Genomic DNA, 18,913 nt, shown 5'->3' on the forward strand with positions numbered 1-18,913 from the left:
GGTCTGCTGTCATTACACAGTGCGAGAGCGGCCTCTAGTGGTTGAAATCACTGACAGCACGTGCTATTTGTTTAGACAAGTGATACTGCACGCTGAACAGAGCGGGAAACTTCAGACGCGGATTTAAATGCAGCCGACAGAAAATCCTGCCACGCCATTCACATAGTTTTCCTTTAAATTACATTATGTTGGTCCCGAATCGTTGTTAATGTACATATTGAATTGTGTATTGTGTATTTTCAGCAAAACGTTTGTCTTTCTGTGGCTCTAATAAAGTCTGTGTGCTTCATTTATAGAGAAAACTATCGGTTAATTAATCGGTATCGGCCAGTGTGGTCCAACCTAGCTATCGGTATCAGCAAAATCCACTATCGGTCGACCTCTAGTTCTCACAGTACGACCCCTTACATATTTTTCTTGGAGTGTTACAAAACAGGAGCGGAAAGCCCTTGTGTGTCTTCCTTGGAAGACAGTGAGCTCACTCTCACCTCTTCCTATTGGAATGACCTGTGAACTGTGCGGCTTTATTCTTTCTGTGTCACACTGAAAGGAAGTCCTTTGTAGTAGATACTGTTACACATTCTCAGCTACAGTCTCAGTTATTTTTGACTTAAGTTTGAAATGTCTCCAGATTGTATTCATTAATAGTTTCATATATGTTAATAATGGAATTCAGATTTTATTTAGTGTCATTCTCACTTCTCAGGGCCCATTAATAGCATTGACTTGGGTGTGTCTCCTCTGTGTCTGTGTGTGTGTGTGTTTGTTTGTGTGTGCACGAGTGCAGGCATGTCCATCACAAAGAACCATTGCAGAGTGTTTTTCAGATGAGAGGCAGAATGAAGGTTGTTAGGCTGCTGCTAACAATATGTGTCCTGTGTGGGCACTCTCAGATTAGGTAGAGGTATTGGTATTGTTATCCAAGGCCGTAACCTTGTCTTTGATTTGATTGGCCCTCTCAATCATTTTCACAATGACGAGTGTTGTTAGATCTCTGAGGCAGACCAGCAATTTGACCATTTCTAACTCATGGGCAAGACTTGGGCCCCTCAATGTTATGGGCCTGCTACAATGTAATTTCCACCTCATTTTGGATTATGTATTGTGCTTAATTGCATTTTGTGGTGGTGAAATAAAATGAAATTTTAAACATGGAATAAATGGATAGTGGATTGCAGTCCTTCAAGTGGGACAAAATGATAGACTGGAGTCAGAAGGAGAAGCCAACTCCTGAAAGAAGTGTTCAAGAGCTGAGGAGCTTTGGAATGCCAATCCACAGTCCAGCAAGGCTTACTGTGAAATGGAGAGAACAGTGGGTACCAACTATTGCAAAAATAGTCTTTTCGCTCTGGCAGCAGAGATTCTGAAGACACCTCTTCTCAATCTGCTTGTTATTTGAGATGAGAATGTTGATTGGATGACAAGCTAGAAAGCGGGTCAGAGAAAAGAAAGAGGGCAGTGAAGAAACCCAGCAGGCTCATAATGCATCCGGCGGGCCCCGTGTGGAACGGTGAACGGCAGGCAAATATGGGCCCTGGAGATTTCCTTTGTCACCTCTAATGTCCACTGGCATGCCAAAGCCATCTCTGAATGCTGGGATGAGTGGAGTGAGATGGAGAGAGGCAGCACCTCATGTGTCTGGCAGAGCTCAGTGAGCCTTATTTAACCATTAAAAAAAAAGTTTCTATTTAAAGCAGTTATCGTAAAACATTTCATATTTGACAACTTGGATCTTACCTTGCACTCTTTCACCATTATAACCAAAGCACTGTACTGGAATTCATGCTCGACGCTTGTGAACAGTAAAGCTCACCTTCTTTGATTTGATAAGCCATCTCTAACTTTTTGACATTGATGAGCGTTAGATGAGGCAGACCGGCCTAAAATATCCTGTCATCCTAACAACAGACAGAGTGTTCAGAGTGTAGTATTAAAATGAATTCAAACAGCAATTCAGATTTTTGTATTTGCTATGGTGTTTATCAGACAACAGCAAATGCCTACATACTTGACAATTATTTTCAAACATTTTTTACAGTTACACATTTTCACATTTTAATTTGTGTTTTGTTGTATTTAAATGTTAAATGTTCATTTTGTTATTTGGAAATGTTATTAAAATTGATCTTTTATCTTTAACCTGTGTTTGTAATGCAATTCCACACTGTGATAATACTAAAAACCGTAATAAAAGTTTTAGCAATGATCATGATATGAAAACTTTATACGTCACATGCCTACACAGAAGTGAAGGTGTTGTCATAATTTACTCACCCCGCCCTATCTCATTCCAAACCTATATGACTTTGAATCATAAGATTAACATTGAATTATATTCACTCGCTCTTTCCCATACAATGAAAACATGCAGGGACAAGGTCCAAAAAAGCCCCATAAAAGTCATCTCTATATAGCATGTCTTTTAAATTCATACGATACATTTCTGTGTTCATCACTTAGAAAGCTAAATCATTCTTTACAGATAATCTTCCCCTCTGCTGTAGTTTTCAAATCTCATTTGTGCATATTGACTTCCTTTCAATGTGAATATGAATATGATGTGTCCGGTTTCTTACACAAAGATATTGTATGGCTTCAGGATACTTAGAAGACATTGAATGAGTTGTATGGGTTGCTTTTATGATATCTTTTCATCCTTTTTGGAGCTAAACCCCTAGTCACAGTCACCCTCATTGTATGAACATTCTTCAAAAGTTCTACACAGAAAAAAGTGATTCAGGTGATTCGAGTTGTCGTCTTTGGGTGAACTATGACTTTAAGAAACTGAAGCGCCTGCTGCTTTTCTAAAGCAAACAAAATTGGCCTTTGCAAAGCAGACAACTAGCATTATGTAAATGACATGGAAATTCCATGGTAATGTAAATTTGCATCATGATCTATTGTTGCGTCATCCATCTGTCCTGCAAGTGGACGACAAACCTTAGCAGAGCAAGAAATTTTAGTCTCCATCTCAGTTCCTGCTTTCTACGTTTTCCTTGTGTTCCAGATGTTCAATATATGAAGTATGTCAGGTTGTGTTGTTTCTGTTTTAAAACAACACTGGTTGGACTTCATGGAATATTTTTCTGTTCGCTTCAGCAGGTTGAAATGTACAGGAGAATGTTGTCAATGTGATGAACTTGTGATGTAACTAGCTGGTATGTGATGTTTTGTTGGTCTTAGGACAAAACCCTCCTGTAATCAAACCTCATAACACTCAGAACAGGGTGTGCTTTAATGTGCTCCTTTTCATAGCACGAGTGTCAACTTTTTTTATACTGGTTCTTTTAGATGATCTAAGGTATTTGAGTACGTCCCCAAGAGGTTTAACCTATATAAAGGTATTCAGATGTATTTGAAAACCGTGCCAAGCACTGCAAGTGCATTATAATAAAGCAGTCTAACACGATGTCTCTTTTATAACAACATAAAGGCTCTTTTGCCTTCCTTGGGTATAAAACTTGCATCATGTACAATAGTGTGCATTGCCTTGCTGAATATGCCATGTGTCTATCATGTTTCAGATGGATTGAAGCGTGTTTAAATGAGGATCTCCCGCCCACCACTGAGCTGGAGGAGGGCCTGAGGAATGGCGTGTACCTGGCCAAGCTGGGAAACTTCTTTGCTCCCAGTGTGGTCTCTCTCAAAAGGATCTATGACCGCGAACAAACACGCTACAAGGTAAGACTGAAGTGTAAAACCTTTTCAGAAGCACTGATATGAAAATAGCAGATGGTTTGGATTGACTTGTTGCTTTCTTCTTTGTCCCACTTGTAGGCCACCGGGCTCCATTTCAGACACACAGACAATATCATCCAATGGCTGAATGCAATGACAGATAAGGGCCTTCCTAAGGTGAGGAGTGTAGGTGGTGAACACGAGTCTGCCTGCTTCTTTCATTAGCAGCATTACCTCTGCTTTATTGAGTGACTAACATGATATAGCTTGCCTCTGAACTTCTTTCCCATGTTTGGCAACAATGCTGCATTCAATCTCATCAAAATACATGTACTTGTCTCTCCCTGTCAGATTTTCTATCCTGAGACAACAGACATCTACGACAGGAAGAACATGCCCCGCTGCATCTATTGCATACATGCTCTCAGGTAACTACTATGTCGCTGTGGGCTTATTCACAAATCTCTTGTTGGGGAGAAACTAACCAAAAGAACTGTTGCTAGTAAATTAAGTTTTTAATATTATTATTATTATTACAATTTTTTTTTCTTATATGTTTGTTACAGTAGTTCAGCTGAGTTCATAATAGTGGAGCTTTTTCAGTAACAAAATTCTGTTTTTGTCTGTCACATTGACTATTGCCACAGTTCTGCATGCACTAATTACAAACTAAACTAATTATTTAAACTATCCTACATGGTTCTCTTATGTATTATGTAGTGCTGGGACGTTTACATTAGAGGTCGACCGATATGGGTTTTTCACTGGCCGATGCCGATATTTAGAAATCAGAGCAGCCGATGGCCGATATATGATGCCGATTTTATGGCCGATATGGTTGGCCGATTTTCTTCCAAACCCCCCCTTTCATCTCATAAAAGTGAGTTTGAGTAAGTGATTATTGTAGGGTACAAGATAGTAGTAGTAGCCTAATTCAGAGTAATAATACATGGCTCAAAACTTAAGCACCTTCTCAAAACAGTTCTGAAGCATGCTATTTGTTTACGTTTTGCTGAAAGACACCAGTGTTTCCCACAGACTTGCAAATGCAAATTGATTCTCTGCCAGCAGGAGGCGCTGTTGGAGCGGGAGATATAGCGGTTTCCCCGGTAACGGCTGTAATCAAATAAGCACTGCGCTGCGCGCTCACAAACGCTACTTTATCAGGCATTACAGGAAAGACGAAATGAAAATGACACCGAAGCTTTTCTGAAGACGGTCGGTTCTTTTCAAAGATACATTCATATAAAAACACCAGCGCTGCATTTTATTCAACAAAGTAATAACTCAATGTATGGGAAACACTGGACACTGCTATAAGTCAAATGGCCAAGTGATACAAAAATAAAAGAGTTCACACATATTACACAGCCTGCTGCTCATTACTGCTTAAGAGTGCACTGGCCACGAGCGATGACATCGTGGAGGCTATTGTCCTGACCTACACACATTTCACTACACTCATCTCAGAATTAATGAGGAAACCTGTTCTGGTTTCTGTTGAGGCACTAAACATGTGGCTAGAGAATCCTGCCGTTTGTAATTCTCACATTCCAGTTCAATGCAGAATTGACGCTGGGCCCAAAGGCCATAAATCTGGCCTTCAGAAACAGGAAATAGCAGTATTCAGGGGGCGAGAATTTGGCAGGGGTCTGGCGTGGGGTGAGGGGTACTAAATCCAGTTGTGGGTCTTTGTAGTTGATATTGATGAAGGGATGTATGTTAAAATTGAAAGCCATGAAGATAACATCCGATTCCCTTTGCAGTAGTGTCTTTTCCCACACACACCTATAGAATAGGACAGCTCTCCTCTGGGGAATTTTGTTTCTCATATTCACTTTCTGTTTCTTTCAACAGCCTCTACCTGTTTAAACTTGGCCTTGCGCCCCAGATTACAGACCTGTATGGCAAGGTCGCCTTCACAGGTGAGTCAGCTCGCTGTAGTATCATATTAAAGCTTGAGTTTGTACAAAACAGCTGAAAAGGCCCCTGTTCCCGGGTGCCGTGTTCAATGTGAAAATCACTATCAACTGTATGAGCGTTTCCTGCCATTTTGGCTGGCCCGAAACTGCCTGCCAAGTCCATGAATGGAAAACATTATTTACCAGACCTATTGAGAACAATGTCCAGCCAATCACATCAAAGCAAAGAAAGATGCAAAGCCAAGATTACCTTCCAAAAGGTTACCATGCTTATTAAAGCGTGACATACAGTAGAAAACAATGAAAGCAAACAGAACACTTTCCACTGAGCCAAATAATCTCCATTTTTTTGTTATTTGCGTGTTGTTTTTGTCTTTTCAGAGGAGGAGATTAACAACATGAAGATTGAATTAGAGAAGTACAACATTCAAATGCCAGCATTCAGCAAAATTGGTGGGATTTTGGCCAACGAGCTATCAGTGGACGAAGCAGCCTGTGAGCATTGTTTCAGCCTCTGCTTTTAAAAGTCGAATTCCTCTTGGCACTTTGGCACAACTCCTTCCCTTGTAAACATAAACAACTAGACTTAACAGCCAAGAGTTTAACAGCACGGTAATTACTGTTTTACATTGCTTTGAGCTCAAAAGATCTGCATTATCTTCTGTTGCAATGATTCAGTGCACGCTGCTGTGATCGCCATCAATGACGCCATTGACCACGGAGTCCCTGAAGGCACTCTAGCTGCCATGAGAAACCCAAATGCCATGTTACTGCAGCTGAATGAAACCGCTGCCCAGCAGTACCAGGACACCCTGTTCCAGGCCAAGACTGAGAAAGTGGCCAACTCCCGAAAGAGAGTACGAACTTCGCTCTACAGATAGTTATAATAAAATATTTTTTATATTTGGGTAACTAAGGGTGTATTTTAATATATGTACACACTATCCAACACTGTCTCACACTATCTGCCTAAATAGTCAGCATTAAGGCATCAGAAGTTTGATGTGAAGGCTGTTCTAAACAGAAGACAGCATAATTATTAAATAAAATACATGTAAATTTATAGTCAACATCAACTCTGTCTACCATCTTCAATAAACTTCACTGACATAGTCAGATAACTAATTTTGTCCAAATTCAGGCAACATGGCATGTACCTGTGCATGTACTTTGCGACAAGATCACTGAAAATATGCAGTAGACATGCTTGCATTTTATTCGGTACTGCAAAGTATCAATAAAAACAACCCCATCTAATAAATAATTAAACAAATAAGCAATATTAACTTTTTAACCCAACATTTATGTATGCTTTGTAGTTTTTGTTCTTGTTAGCGTCTTTAGCTTAGCAAAAATCTTTAAATTGTGTATTGGAATCAACTAACTGTAAGTGTTAGATTGCTTTTTGTGTAGTCCAATCAGTTAAAACCTATTTAATATTTCAGTATTATTTATATATACTATTAGGCCGTGTGTCCACCAAAGCGTTTTTAGCCAGCTGTAAACGACAGGCACTCTGAAGCGCTCACAGCTGGGCATTTTCAGCAGAGCGCAGCGTTTTTTTTTTCAGTTGAGATGCTGTGGTTGCTATGATACGGAATATCCGCTGAAGTAATATGGCAGACGCATCGCGAATGAAATGTTTTTCCAAGCCTTATTTTACATAACAATAATATGGTAGTCCAGCAATTCCATCTGGTAAAGACATAAATACTCGGAGACAAGCAATATTAACTTCTCCATTGTATCAGATCAGTCGTAGTACAAGCAGGGTGTGATGGTTGGTCGGTCCCACCCCTCCTCCACTGTGATTGGTCAGCTGACTAAAAAGTGACAGTAATGAGCGCTGCGTTTTACTCAAAGTTGAACATTCTTCAACTCTCGGCGCCGAGAAAAAACGCCCGAGCGCTCAGCGTGGAAAAGATGCTCAGTGCTCGGCACACTCCTGGCATTTAAAAAAAAATGCGGCGCTCCCATTGAAAACAGTTGAAGAAATACGCTAGCCTCGGGAAAAACCACTTTGGTGGACACAGGGCTTTATAGTATTTATTGATATTTTAAAGTAGCTTTTAATTTTAGATTTTTAGTTTTCATTTTAGAATAATTTTTAGTTTACATTTTAGTCATTTTGTTATGTGCTTATCCTTTTTATTTGTTTTTTCCCCCTGATATTTCTATTTATTTTCAGTTTTAGAAATTTTAGTACTTCAACTCCTTTTATTTCAGGTAGTTGGCAAGGCAAAATTTAAAATTTTTGTTTGAAAGTCCGTAACTTTTGGTTAAATATTATCCAAAATAAATTTTTGAGCAAGTACATAACCAGCCAGTGTTCAAAACTATAACTACTATATTAAACTAAGCTAATACACACTAAATACACACAGTCCCGCAATGCTTATGTTATTAACGTCAACAATTTGAAAACAAAGTATAACAATAATAATAATTGGCACGGTTTGATGTGATATGAGCTAACCGATCGTTAGACTTAATCACCATTGATAGCGCAATTTATTGTAATGCTTTTTTCCTCAGTTGGTCAGAACAAACGTGGCAGTTGTTACTTACTTGTTCAGATGACATTCTCCAGTGAAAACTCTTATTTGGGTCATACTTTCAAGATTCTTTGAATACAAAGTGCAGTATTCACACCGGTGCGATGACTGACAGACACACATTAGATTCATCCGTGCTGGAGCCGTGCCGCTGCACAAGCCGCACAAGGAAGATAATTCCGCAAATATCTGCAATTGCAGTTTTTCAAACAGAGATGGCGACAAAGAGGCAAAACTTATGGACTGCAGCTTTAAATTTACGTTTTTCATCTATTATATTTTTTCAGCTTTTGTCATTTAATGAAAACATTTTTTTAATAGTTTTAGATTTGGTCCTATCCATTGTGGATGAATTGAAAAAAAGTATGAAGATAATGGTATAAATGTATGTTTCTTTGTAATAGATTGGAGAGAATGCTGAGGCTGAAAGGGATGTTTACGATGAGCTGCTCACACATGCTGAAATCCAGGGAAACATCAACAAAGTCAATTGTATGTACCTCACCCATGTCCACCTTCAGCTCTTGTGCTCTTCTGAGGCTGATGATCGATGCGATCTGAGTTCTCGGTGTTTGTGTTGTTTCTCAGTGACCAAAGCATTGAATTCAGCAGAACAGGCCCTACTGAGTGGTGATGAGGACAAGCTGTATGACACTCTCCGTTCCCCTGCGTTAGGCCTGCAGTCAGTGCAGGCTCAGAACAAGGGATGGTACCTCAAACAGCTGCTGGCCGATCGAGAGCAGAAGGAACAGGTAACAGGTTCTGCTACTCAGCGGTAGTGTACTCTGTTTGGTACACTTTTTTACCACGGTTTATATTTTGTTTAATGATCCTTTTGAACTTCTAAATATGAAATGCATATGCATAGTGAGGTGTCTCTTTTCAAGAGTAGTGTAATTCTGCTCTCAGAGAGTCCCTTATCACAGCACGTCTGTGACAAACCCTAGGGCTCAGCAGAAATTTATGCTTGTCATGGTAACCATAATAACAGCAATAACAGTTTATCCTGCAATAATGGCACTGAGAGGTCTTCTATCAAATGCTTGGTTATAAGTGATTTGTGTTACTTAACACTAAACTGAATCCTAAAACAGTATAATCAAATTATAGATATTAATAATGATTTCTCACTGAAGCTAATTTGGGTTTTTAGAGCTAATAGTGAATATATCTATCCTGTTGTTGAATGTATTTGTTGTGTGTGTGATGCTGAAACTCATGCTGTTTATTAATTATTCTAAATTAATAACACCTTTGATCCTTGATAGATACTACAGAACTGTTCATATATATATATATATATATATATATATATGTATATGTATGTGTGTGTGTATATATGTATATGTGTGTGTGTGTGTATATATGTATATATGTATATGTATATGTGTGTATATATATCCTTTTTAAATAAAAGTATTAATAAAAAAAAAAATGCTGACCCAAACTTTTGAACAGTAATAAATATAGTGCTTAATGCTTTTAAGTGAGGTGAAATGGATTAAAAAATTAATAAAATAAATGTAAATAAAAACAAAACATTTGTGGTAAATACTGTCAGTCAGACTTACTTTGGGCACTACTTCTGATGTTAAATTATTGGTTATTTGTATCGGCTTCTGATTTGCTTCATCATTGCTTCCCTATTAATAAAGTACCATATTTTACCCAAACTGAACCTGTGTGTGTGTGTGTGTGTGTGCGTGTGTGTGTGTTTCAGTGCTGCGGGCGGTGGAGAGGATTAATGCTGCTATCAGAAAAGGTGTAGCAGAGGAAACGGTGAATGAACTGATGAACCCAGACGCCCAGCTGCCGCAGGTTTACCCTAGTGCTGCAGATCTGTACCAGAGAGAACTCGCCAGCCTGCAACAGCAGAGCGCAGAGGTTAAAACAAACTCACATCCACACAATATCAGCTCACTCTGGTTATTTTGCTTTAACCATCCTACTAATGAGACATTGACTACAGAAACAAAGTGAGCTGCCTACAACCTGCAGCAGCATCCTGATGGTCATGGCCACTAATAAGTGATCAATTTGAAATTCTCTACAAAGATACCAGCTCTTGATTTCAGTAGAATTTAGCAGTTGCATTTTGCCAAGCTATAGGCATGATATTTTAATAACAGCATCAAGCTTAAAAATACATGTCACACAAATATTGGGTAAAACTGGTTACACTGAACCATTTTTTATCAGTACTTCTCAGAATTCAATATTATCAAATAAAAAAAAATAAAAAAAATCAATACATGTTGCTATTATACAAGTAAATATAAGAGAGACATGCATTTATAAATTTATTACAAAAATGTATATAAACATAGAGATTTTTGTTGTTTTAATAATATTGCATAAATAAATAAATAAATATATTTTGCTGCCAAAAAACTAAACTAGGGTGTCGCAGTATAACAATTTTGGCGATGAAATACTGAAAAATTAAATACTGACATTACAAACTTTCTTTCTGCAACCCAACAGTTGTATGTTTAGTGTGATTCATTGGCCACAAAAAGAGAAAACATCAAATAAAGTTAAAGATGAATTTCATAGCACTGACTGATATTTTTCTTCCTAAATTTCTAGAGGTATCGTAATAATATCATTATCGTGAATGTAGTGAAAATCTGATAAAAAAACAGCCCTATTGTTGATTTCTCTCGCCTTGGCTGGCATCTCTTTTCACTTGACTTTGTCACAATGAATTATGGGATTGCCTTCTCTGAGATGCATATGATGCTGACTTTAGAATAGGTCGAAATTAAGCATCTCAGCCTATTTAAGTTGCGTACCTATGTTGCCTTTGTAAGCAGCTTACCGGGTTTAAGAACAGAGCAATAATTTACATGCAGTTTACATAAGTTGACGACCTGTAACCGTTTAGTTTAGTATGAGTGATTTTTGTGCTTTGCTTGACTGCACAGGGCTCTTTGTCACACCCCGAGCTGCTGGTTGCCGTGGAGATGCTGTCCTCGGTGGTGCTGATAAACGAGGCACTGGATGTAGGGGACAGGGCAGCAGTGTGGAAACGGCTCAGCAGTACCCTCACCGGCCTCAGCAATGTAGAGGACGAGTACGCCCAGAGGTGAGAATATTACTTTAAGACACATTCTTGGTCTTATCTTGCATGGTTTATCAGTGAATGTTATTCTAAAGAAAAAAATCTTAAACTTTCATCAAAATACAATAGCTTACTCAGCTACTGAAATGACTTTCCTTTCAGCTGAAAGTCACAGGCTGCATGGGCCATTGGATTATGTCAACTATTAGCCAAATAGCTATTTAAGCATTACTTTACCTAACTCTCATTCAAGTCTGGCTCTATTCTTGTATGCAAAAGCCACTTTTCATAATCAAATCAATTTCTGACTGATAAAACCAGGTCTCGTCCAACTTTGCTTTTTATTTTGCTTAGAAAAATGCCAAAATACGTAAGTAAAATAGGTTGTGAATGTTGATGTTGATTTGGCTCCTGGTTTTAGCCACTGTTTGTTGTTTCCCTGCAGATATATAGATGAGTTGATGCGTCTGAAGGCAGCTGCGCATGAAGAGGGTAGTGACTTTCTCACCTGGAATGACATCCAGGCCTGTGTGGACCAGGTCAACAGTACTATTCAAGAGGAACATGAAAGTGAGCAAGATATTCATCCTCATTATGGATGGGTCAAATTCAGATTGTTTTGTACTATGAACAGTGTGCATGTCCTCTTGCGACTTTAGGGATTGCCGCTATTGGTCTGATCAACGAGGCTCTGGATGAGGGTGACCTACAGAAGACAATGGCTGCTTTACAGAACCCAGCCGCCAAGCTAACAGACATCGATCCATCTTTGGCTCAGCATTACTATGATATACTGCAGGAGGCAAGGAGAGAGAAGGCCCACGTATGTATACCTATACAGACCCACATCAATAACATGGCCCACACAAAACCCTGCCTCTGCAACTGTAAAAAATATCAACTATTTAATTCTTATTTTGAACCGTTCAGCATGTTGGGCCACTCCCACTGCTTTCACCCTCTCATATCCGATTCCAGTTTTTGTCTAGTTTATTTGTTTCCTTCTCTGTTCAAACACTAATGGGAGTTTGTTTCAATCTCTGAAAACACAATAGCATTGCGACCTGATGAGGGTACATATCCCTTTATCAAGGGAGGTCTGAGGTCTGATAGTGGAAGGAGAAAAATGAATTGTGATTTTCTGATAACAATTGTAATTGTGATTTAAAATGTGAGTTTAAAAGGTACCAGGTTCGCTGTGCTATTATTATCATTACTATTCATAAATAAAAAATATGAAATAAAACAAAACCATAAATTAAATTAAAAAAAAAAAAAAAAAAATAATAATATAATAGTATACTTTTTATTTTACAGTACTAATTATTATGGTTGTCTTAATTACATAATTTTCAAACATGAAATCATTACGCATTTAACTGAAAACTCTGGATCGTGAGTTGCTCGTGTATAAAAGAACACAGTGCTGTGCTTCACTCTGAAACAGAATATATTTACACTAAGCAATATTGCAATTTCTGAAAGCCTCTCTCTCCACATGCATCATGTGAGTTTCTCTTACTATGACTTCTCATGATTCTAGTCTGATGACATCATCTGAGCTCATACTGTCTCGTTCCGCACCCCCATATTTTGTCTCGCTTTTATTTGCCACCTCCCCTGTTCTTTTCATTAGAAAGCCCCTTACATTTTTAAATGACTATATTATGTGCAAATAACATTCGATTTATTTGATCTCGCACACCTTAGGTATCATACACACCAACTTTGTATATGATAATAGGACATTTTGGTCCTAATCTGAGGCTCATTGAAGAAGTGGAGTAGGTTCATGTGTAGCATATTTCAGTTTTGTGTCTAGTCAGTGTTTTAGGCCACGCCCCACGTGTTTCCTGTGGATGTGAAATTGAAACCTCAAGGATGCAGGTGAATGGGCACAGAGAAGGCCATGGTTTACCACAGCTGTGTGCCAGTGTGGTTCAGAGCTGAACTGAAGTCTCTGAGGCCAAGAGCTCATTTTTTACCATGACAGCTCTAGATAAAGTACCCAGAATACTCGTTCAGAGGCGTTACGGAAAATCTGTTTGTTTCACCTATTTGGAAACAGTTCTTGTGAGTTTAATTAGTGATATTTACCCTTTATGTCACTAACCACTCTTTTAATAGAGGATCACATGAAAAGCTATTTTTGTCTCTTGAACTCATAGTAGCTGTCAAACTCATGCTACCCAAAAAAAACATGGCTGGAAAAACAAAGTGTTTCCTTTTGCCATGATTTGCACAAGCATTGGAAATAACAAGGCTTATGACTTTTTCTCTGCCTTAAAAGGGCAAAATTCTGGTCCTGTTAGCTGGCGAAGCTGAGGAAAGGGTTTTTAGCGCTGACATCACTCCTCCAGGCTGTCACTAGCTTGGATCACTATGCGGTGGAAAGCACAGATGAAACCAGATCTGCTCAACTCAGACAGGAAGTGGTTAGGAAAAAAGTTTGACGTTATGTTTTTTATAACAAAAATCCCAAAAGGTGGAGTGATGTGTGACCTGACAGTAACGATTCAAGATGTTTCTGTTTAATTGACTTCAGTAATCACAATTTTTGAGAAAGATATAAGCCTCATTCCTCTTGTAATGAGTAAAATGTGAATAGTTAAAAATCAAACTGTAATGGTATTGTACTGATGAGCAGCTGACATGAAATGCTTTCAGGAAGTTAACTGACATACAGTGGTGTGAAATGCCACACACACACATATATATTTATTATATGCAGTTTTTAATGATTTATTAATTTGGAGAATACATGGAATATTTGTAGATATTTGTACACAAAAATTTACGCTATGCCTCTATGCTTTTTAAAAGTACATCACTATTTACATTACATCCTGTGCTAAATTCCTTCCGTAAGCACTTCACGATGATCTTTTCCAAAGTTTAGCTGGAATTTATAGAAGTAGTTCCTCTTTTATCATTCAGTGTAAAGTAAACCATCCCAGAAGAGTTGGTAATGTAATCTTGGACATTACACCACACCCTTTTTCACTTCCTTCGTTACAGTCGGCAGACTTTATTCACATATTCAGATCCTGATCATTTCTACTCCACCCCACTGGGACACATTAAGTCCTGTTTGCGCTCTAATCCAGCAGGCATTCATTTTACGCAGCCGATAAAATGTAACGCAGTGAAGCGGAGACTTATCAACCCTGAAGGAACAACGTTTTCCTCTGTTGCACAATTTGCCACACCCTCAGGTTTGGTGCACGGCACTGCTGTGCGTTTGCAAGCAAGGCGGGCGGATTGCATAGAGGGGCCGCTGCACTCAGCAAATCAGAGAGCTGCAAATCGTGCTCCGGAAACTGAGCTCAGCATGCGGTCAGGGACTACTATGAGAGGGCAACTGCACCACCTGGTGGTGGTGGTAGTAATGAACCCTTTCATTAGCATGCGTTTATCCAAAATGCCCTGATGCAGATGCAGTTAATTCAAAGGTGTAAATTTAATACAGGTACCCCTACAACCAAAGAACATGATCTGCACAAGTCAGTCAGCTCAATCTTATTTATGGCTCTCTGCAGAACTTCCAGAAGGAGATTGTGCTATTTTCTTAAAAGGCAGTGCGTGCTTGTTTATATAATTTTGGCAGTTATGTTGTTGAATAATGAAACACTGTCTCTTCCAGTTCATATAGGTCATTTGTTGTAACTAAATGACCTTGATGTGTTTTTCATCCACATCATACTGTATCTGTTGACAGTTAAAACATTTTTTTTAAAATGGAATTAAAGTGACAGTTCACCCCAAAATGTCAGCATTTACTCACCCACGTATTGTTCTAAACTTTCCTCTGTGGAAAACAAAAGATGTTTCGAAAAAGTCCATAAATTGAGTGTCACTGAGGTGCAAAACAACACTGGACCCCATTGACTTTTATTGTATGGACAAAAAACCTCTGCTTTTTTTGTGATCCTGAGAAGAAAGTAAGGCATACAGGTTTGGAACATGAGGGTGAGTAGATGATGACATTTTGGGGTGAAATGTCACTTTAATTCCATTAAAAAAAATGTAACTGTCAACAGGTGAACTGTTTAATGTCTGTATTAATAATCTCAGTACAGAAGGTTTGACCGACACCTAGTGTCCGAGTGTTATTCCTAATCAAATACAAATGGAAATCTAGTTGGAATAGCTTGAATTTTTTGAAAACATGATTATTTTATCCTATTTTGTTTGGTGGCACAGAGCTTCATCTTTAAACATTCCCATAGTCCTTAAAATCTGCCATTTCAAAAGTGTGAAATGTGTGCATAATAGTTAATGTAAATGTTGGTAGTTATGCTTGGTTCTCTCTCTTGTCTTTTTTTTTTTTTTTTTTAGCTATAGTCATCAAAATTATTGCAAAAGTCATGGGGAAAAAAATGGAAATGAATTGTCCACAAAGTGTGGGAACCTTGTGTAAATTATATTTGACTATAGCGATCAGAACACATCCTAATTCTTTGAAATGGTTACTCATTGGTAATTGACTTCTTGTTTTTTGCTTGTCTTTACAGGAATGCGGAGATCCTTCTGCAGTGCTTTGGTTAGATGAGATCCAGGATGCGATCTTAAGAGCCAACAAGGACTCAGAGGATGCTCTGCAGTGTAAAAATACTTATTTAAATCTTAGTGTACTTACGATTAAACTCAGAACTTATTTCCTTTTGTGTTTGTGTATTTACTCATTTAGTCTGCATCTCTCAGCTTGAATATAACTATGATACTACGATGATTCTTTTCTTTGAACCATCTCAGTTTTTCTAAAGAATAATCTTCTTTTCCATCTTCAGTCTCTCAGGCGATCCAGGCCATTAATGAGACGGTGGATAACAAGGACTCTTCTCAGACACTGGCAGCCCTGCGTTCACCTGCTGCTGGTCTGTATGGAGTCACATCTGAATGTGCTCAGACCTACCAGGATGACCTGTTTCGGATTAAAGAGGACAAGAAAAAGGAAGGTGAGATGGGTGCTTGTGTTGATTCTTTTGATATTTGGTACAAAAATCTATAGTAATAATTACATTAAAACAAGTACAATTTCTTTTTTCTACTCAAGTTCTCAGTTGAAGAATTTGTTTTAAACTGTTTGGTGATATCACAACATATCACATTTACACTTTGTGATGGAGAGAGTAATAGAGGTTTTTGGTAGGGGATAATGGCAGTGAATGGATGAAACATTGGGTGAAGGGAGGACACAACTACTACTATAACCTCAAGACTGGACAAGGCACCTGGGAAGAGCCTGCAGACTTTATTCCAAACAACACTGAGCTCAACAAGGAGGAAATACAGGTAAATCTCTCCAGTATTTATTTTTTACAATGTATATAATAAATAATATATATTACACCACCATATTGTGATATATCATAATATATTATATCTTTTAATATAACTGTAATTTTACAGTTTTGTTGTTTTTATAATTTTTTCTTCCTGATTACTTACTGTCTGTGTCTTTGTAGTCTGTTGTGTCAGGAGTAACCACAGCATATAACCGAGAGCAACTGTGGTTGGCCAATGAGAGTCTGATCGCCAAGCTGCAGGCCCGGTGCCGTGGTTTTCTGGTGCGACGTGGAACGAAAGATCGTCTTGGGTTCTTGAAGTCTCAGGAGCCGTCTGTCACATGCATACAGGTCACTCTCCTCTTGCTTCCTTCACTTAGTGCTAAACAAGACTGGAAGGCAGTAATGTAAATAATAACAAAAATAACATAAATGTTGGTCCAGGCCAAGCTAATCATGACCTTCTGGTTCTGTTTGCTTTATAGGCCCACTGGAGAGGCTATAAGGACAGAAAGAAGTACAGTGACAGGAAGCAGTACCTGAAGGATCATGCTGATGATGCTGTCAAGGTAAGACCAAATTTTGATGAAATAAAAGATCCACACTTCTTGCATCATAAAATGTCAGGATTATACTCACTGTCTGCTATACACTACATGGCAGAAAATAAGTGGTCCTTTCAGTGAGGATAAATCTTAATATGGTCAAATCTGAATTTCAATAAATGTTTTTTTTTTCTGTAGATTCAGTCAATGGTCAGGATGCACCAAGCTCGCAAAAAATACAGAGATCGCCTGCAGTACTTCAAAGACCATGTGAGTTTTAATTCAAGATCAAAGGACTTGTATATTTTTATAGTTAATAATAATAGTTACTATAAAAATAGTTAATCTGATTTCTAACTGCTCAGTGGTCAGTCTTTAATGTTCTCCATCCAACTTTCTCATTGCAGATAAATGATGTGGTGAAAATTCAGGCTTTCATTCGAGCCAACAAAGCAAGAGATGACTACAAAACACTCAGTAAGCATTTTATGTACTTCCTTCAAATTCTGTTTCACATCCATTCACTTTGAACATGCCTCTAATATACATATAGATAACTAGTTTTTTTCTTTTGAAGCCATGTAATTGTTGTTTCTGTATACTGTTAAAACGCGAACACCATAAAATGGCGTGATCATTTGATCTCCATCATTTACTCCTGCTCATGTCATTCCAAACCTTTATGACTTACTTTCTTCTGTGGAACATAAAAAAATTATTTTGAGAAATGTCTCAGTGTTTTTTTCTCTATACAATGGAAGTCAACTGTTTGGTTACCAACATTCTTCAAAATATCTTTTTATGTTCTGCAGAAGAAAGAAAGTTAATCAGGTTCAAAACTACATTGGGGGAGTAAATGAGGACAATTTTTTTTTTAGGGTGAACTTTACCTTTAAGGGGAGGGACACTTTATAGAACATTTAATTGGACCAGAATTAGAGTGCAGGATGAGTCATCAGTGTTTTTGTTCAGTTTTCCCAGAAGAAAAAGACTGCACATTTTAAAGTGTATACCTTCAAGCTGTTTCCTCCAACTAGTATAGGAATCCACTAGCACTGAATGCCATAAAACTCTAAATCCTGTCTTTAACAGTCAATGCAGATGATCCTCCAATGGCAGTTGTTCGTAAGTTTGTCCACCTGCTGGATCACAGTGATCAGGACTTCCAGGAAGAGCTGGAACTGATGCGGCTGAGAGAAGAGGTAATCACTAACATCCGCTCCAACCAGCAGCTGGAGAACGACCTCAATCTGATGGACATCAAGATCGGCCTGCTGGTGAAAAACAAGATCACCCTTCAGGAGGTGGTCTCTCACAGCAAGAAGCTCACCAAGAAGAACAAGGGTGAGCTGTCCAACCTCATGATGATGAACAAGCAGAAAGGAGGCCTGAAGGCACTTAGTAAAGAGAAGAGGGAGAAGCTGGAGGCATATCAGTTCCTCTTTTACCTGTTACAGGTAAAACTCATCAACTCTTCCCTAAGAATTGTTTGAAAATCAGTGTCACTACAGTCCTGTTAATTCCCCTCTCTGTTAATTTTCCTCAGACAAATCCAACCTATCTGGCCAAGCTGATCTTTCAGATGCCACAGAACAAGTCCACCAAGTTCATGGATTCTGTCATTTTCACATTGTACAACTATGCTTCTAATCAGCGTGAAGAGTACCTCTTGCTCAATCTCTTCAAAACGGCCCTGCAGGAGGAAATCAAGTAGGAATTTCATGATATACCATTAGGGCTGGGCGAAATAGCTAAAAAATTTATCAACGATATAATGTTTCATATCATTCGGTATCGATAATTATTGACATTTTTTTATAACCTTTTTTAAAACAAAGAGCAATAGAAAAAAACGTTTACA

The 18,913-nt window shown here is 38.3% G+C and overlaps 1 protein-coding gene across 1 annotated transcript in view; it reads left to right on the forward strand.

Annotated features, from left to right (window-relative positions):
- The window catches only part of iqgap1 (IQ motif containing GTPase activating protein 1), a 67,811-nt gene that overhangs the window by 32,217 nt on the left and 16,681 nt on the right, over positions 1–18,913 (forward strand). The window contains exons 3-23 of the mRNA XM_016495173.1: positions 3,525–3,681; positions 3,778–3,855; positions 4,030–4,106; positions 5,536–5,603; positions 5,982–6,095; positions 6,279–6,457; positions 8,560–8,647; positions 8,744–8,914; positions 9,876–10,039; positions 11,083–11,243; positions 11,665–11,789; positions 11,879–12,042; positions 15,734–15,824; positions 16,010–16,177; positions 16,372–16,514; positions 16,688–16,858; positions 16,993–17,076; positions 17,251–17,322; positions 17,460–17,529; positions 18,145–18,509; positions 18,599–18,762. Of these exons, the coding sequence (XP_016350659.1) occupies positions 3,525–3,681; positions 3,778–3,855; positions 4,030–4,106; positions 5,536–5,603; positions 5,982–6,095; positions 6,279–6,457; positions 8,560–8,647; positions 8,744–8,914; positions 9,876–10,039; positions 11,083–11,243; positions 11,665–11,789; positions 11,879–12,042; positions 15,734–15,824; positions 16,010–16,177; positions 16,372–16,514; positions 16,688–16,858; positions 16,993–17,076; positions 17,251–17,322; positions 17,460–17,529; positions 18,145–18,509; positions 18,599–18,762 (2,874 nt within the window). The remainder of the gene's footprint in view (positions 1–3,524; positions 3,682–3,777; positions 3,856–4,029; positions 4,107–5,535; positions 5,604–5,981; positions 6,096–6,278; positions 6,458–8,559; positions 8,648–8,743; positions 8,915–9,875; positions 10,040–11,082; positions 11,244–11,664; positions 11,790–11,878; positions 12,043–15,733; positions 15,825–16,009; positions 16,178–16,371; positions 16,515–16,687; positions 16,859–16,992; positions 17,077–17,250; positions 17,323–17,459; positions 17,530–18,144; positions 18,510–18,598; positions 18,763–18,913) is intronic.

This window comes from Sinocyclocheilus anshuiensis, unplaced genomic scaffold, assembly GCF_001515605.1.
Source record: "Sinocyclocheilus anshuiensis isolate Anshui unplaced genomic scaffold, SAMN03320099.WGS_v1.1 scaffold282, whole genome shotgun sequence".
NCBI classification, from domain to species: Eukaryota; Metazoa; Chordata; class Actinopteri; order Cypriniformes; family Cyprinidae; genus Sinocyclocheilus; species Sinocyclocheilus anshuiensis.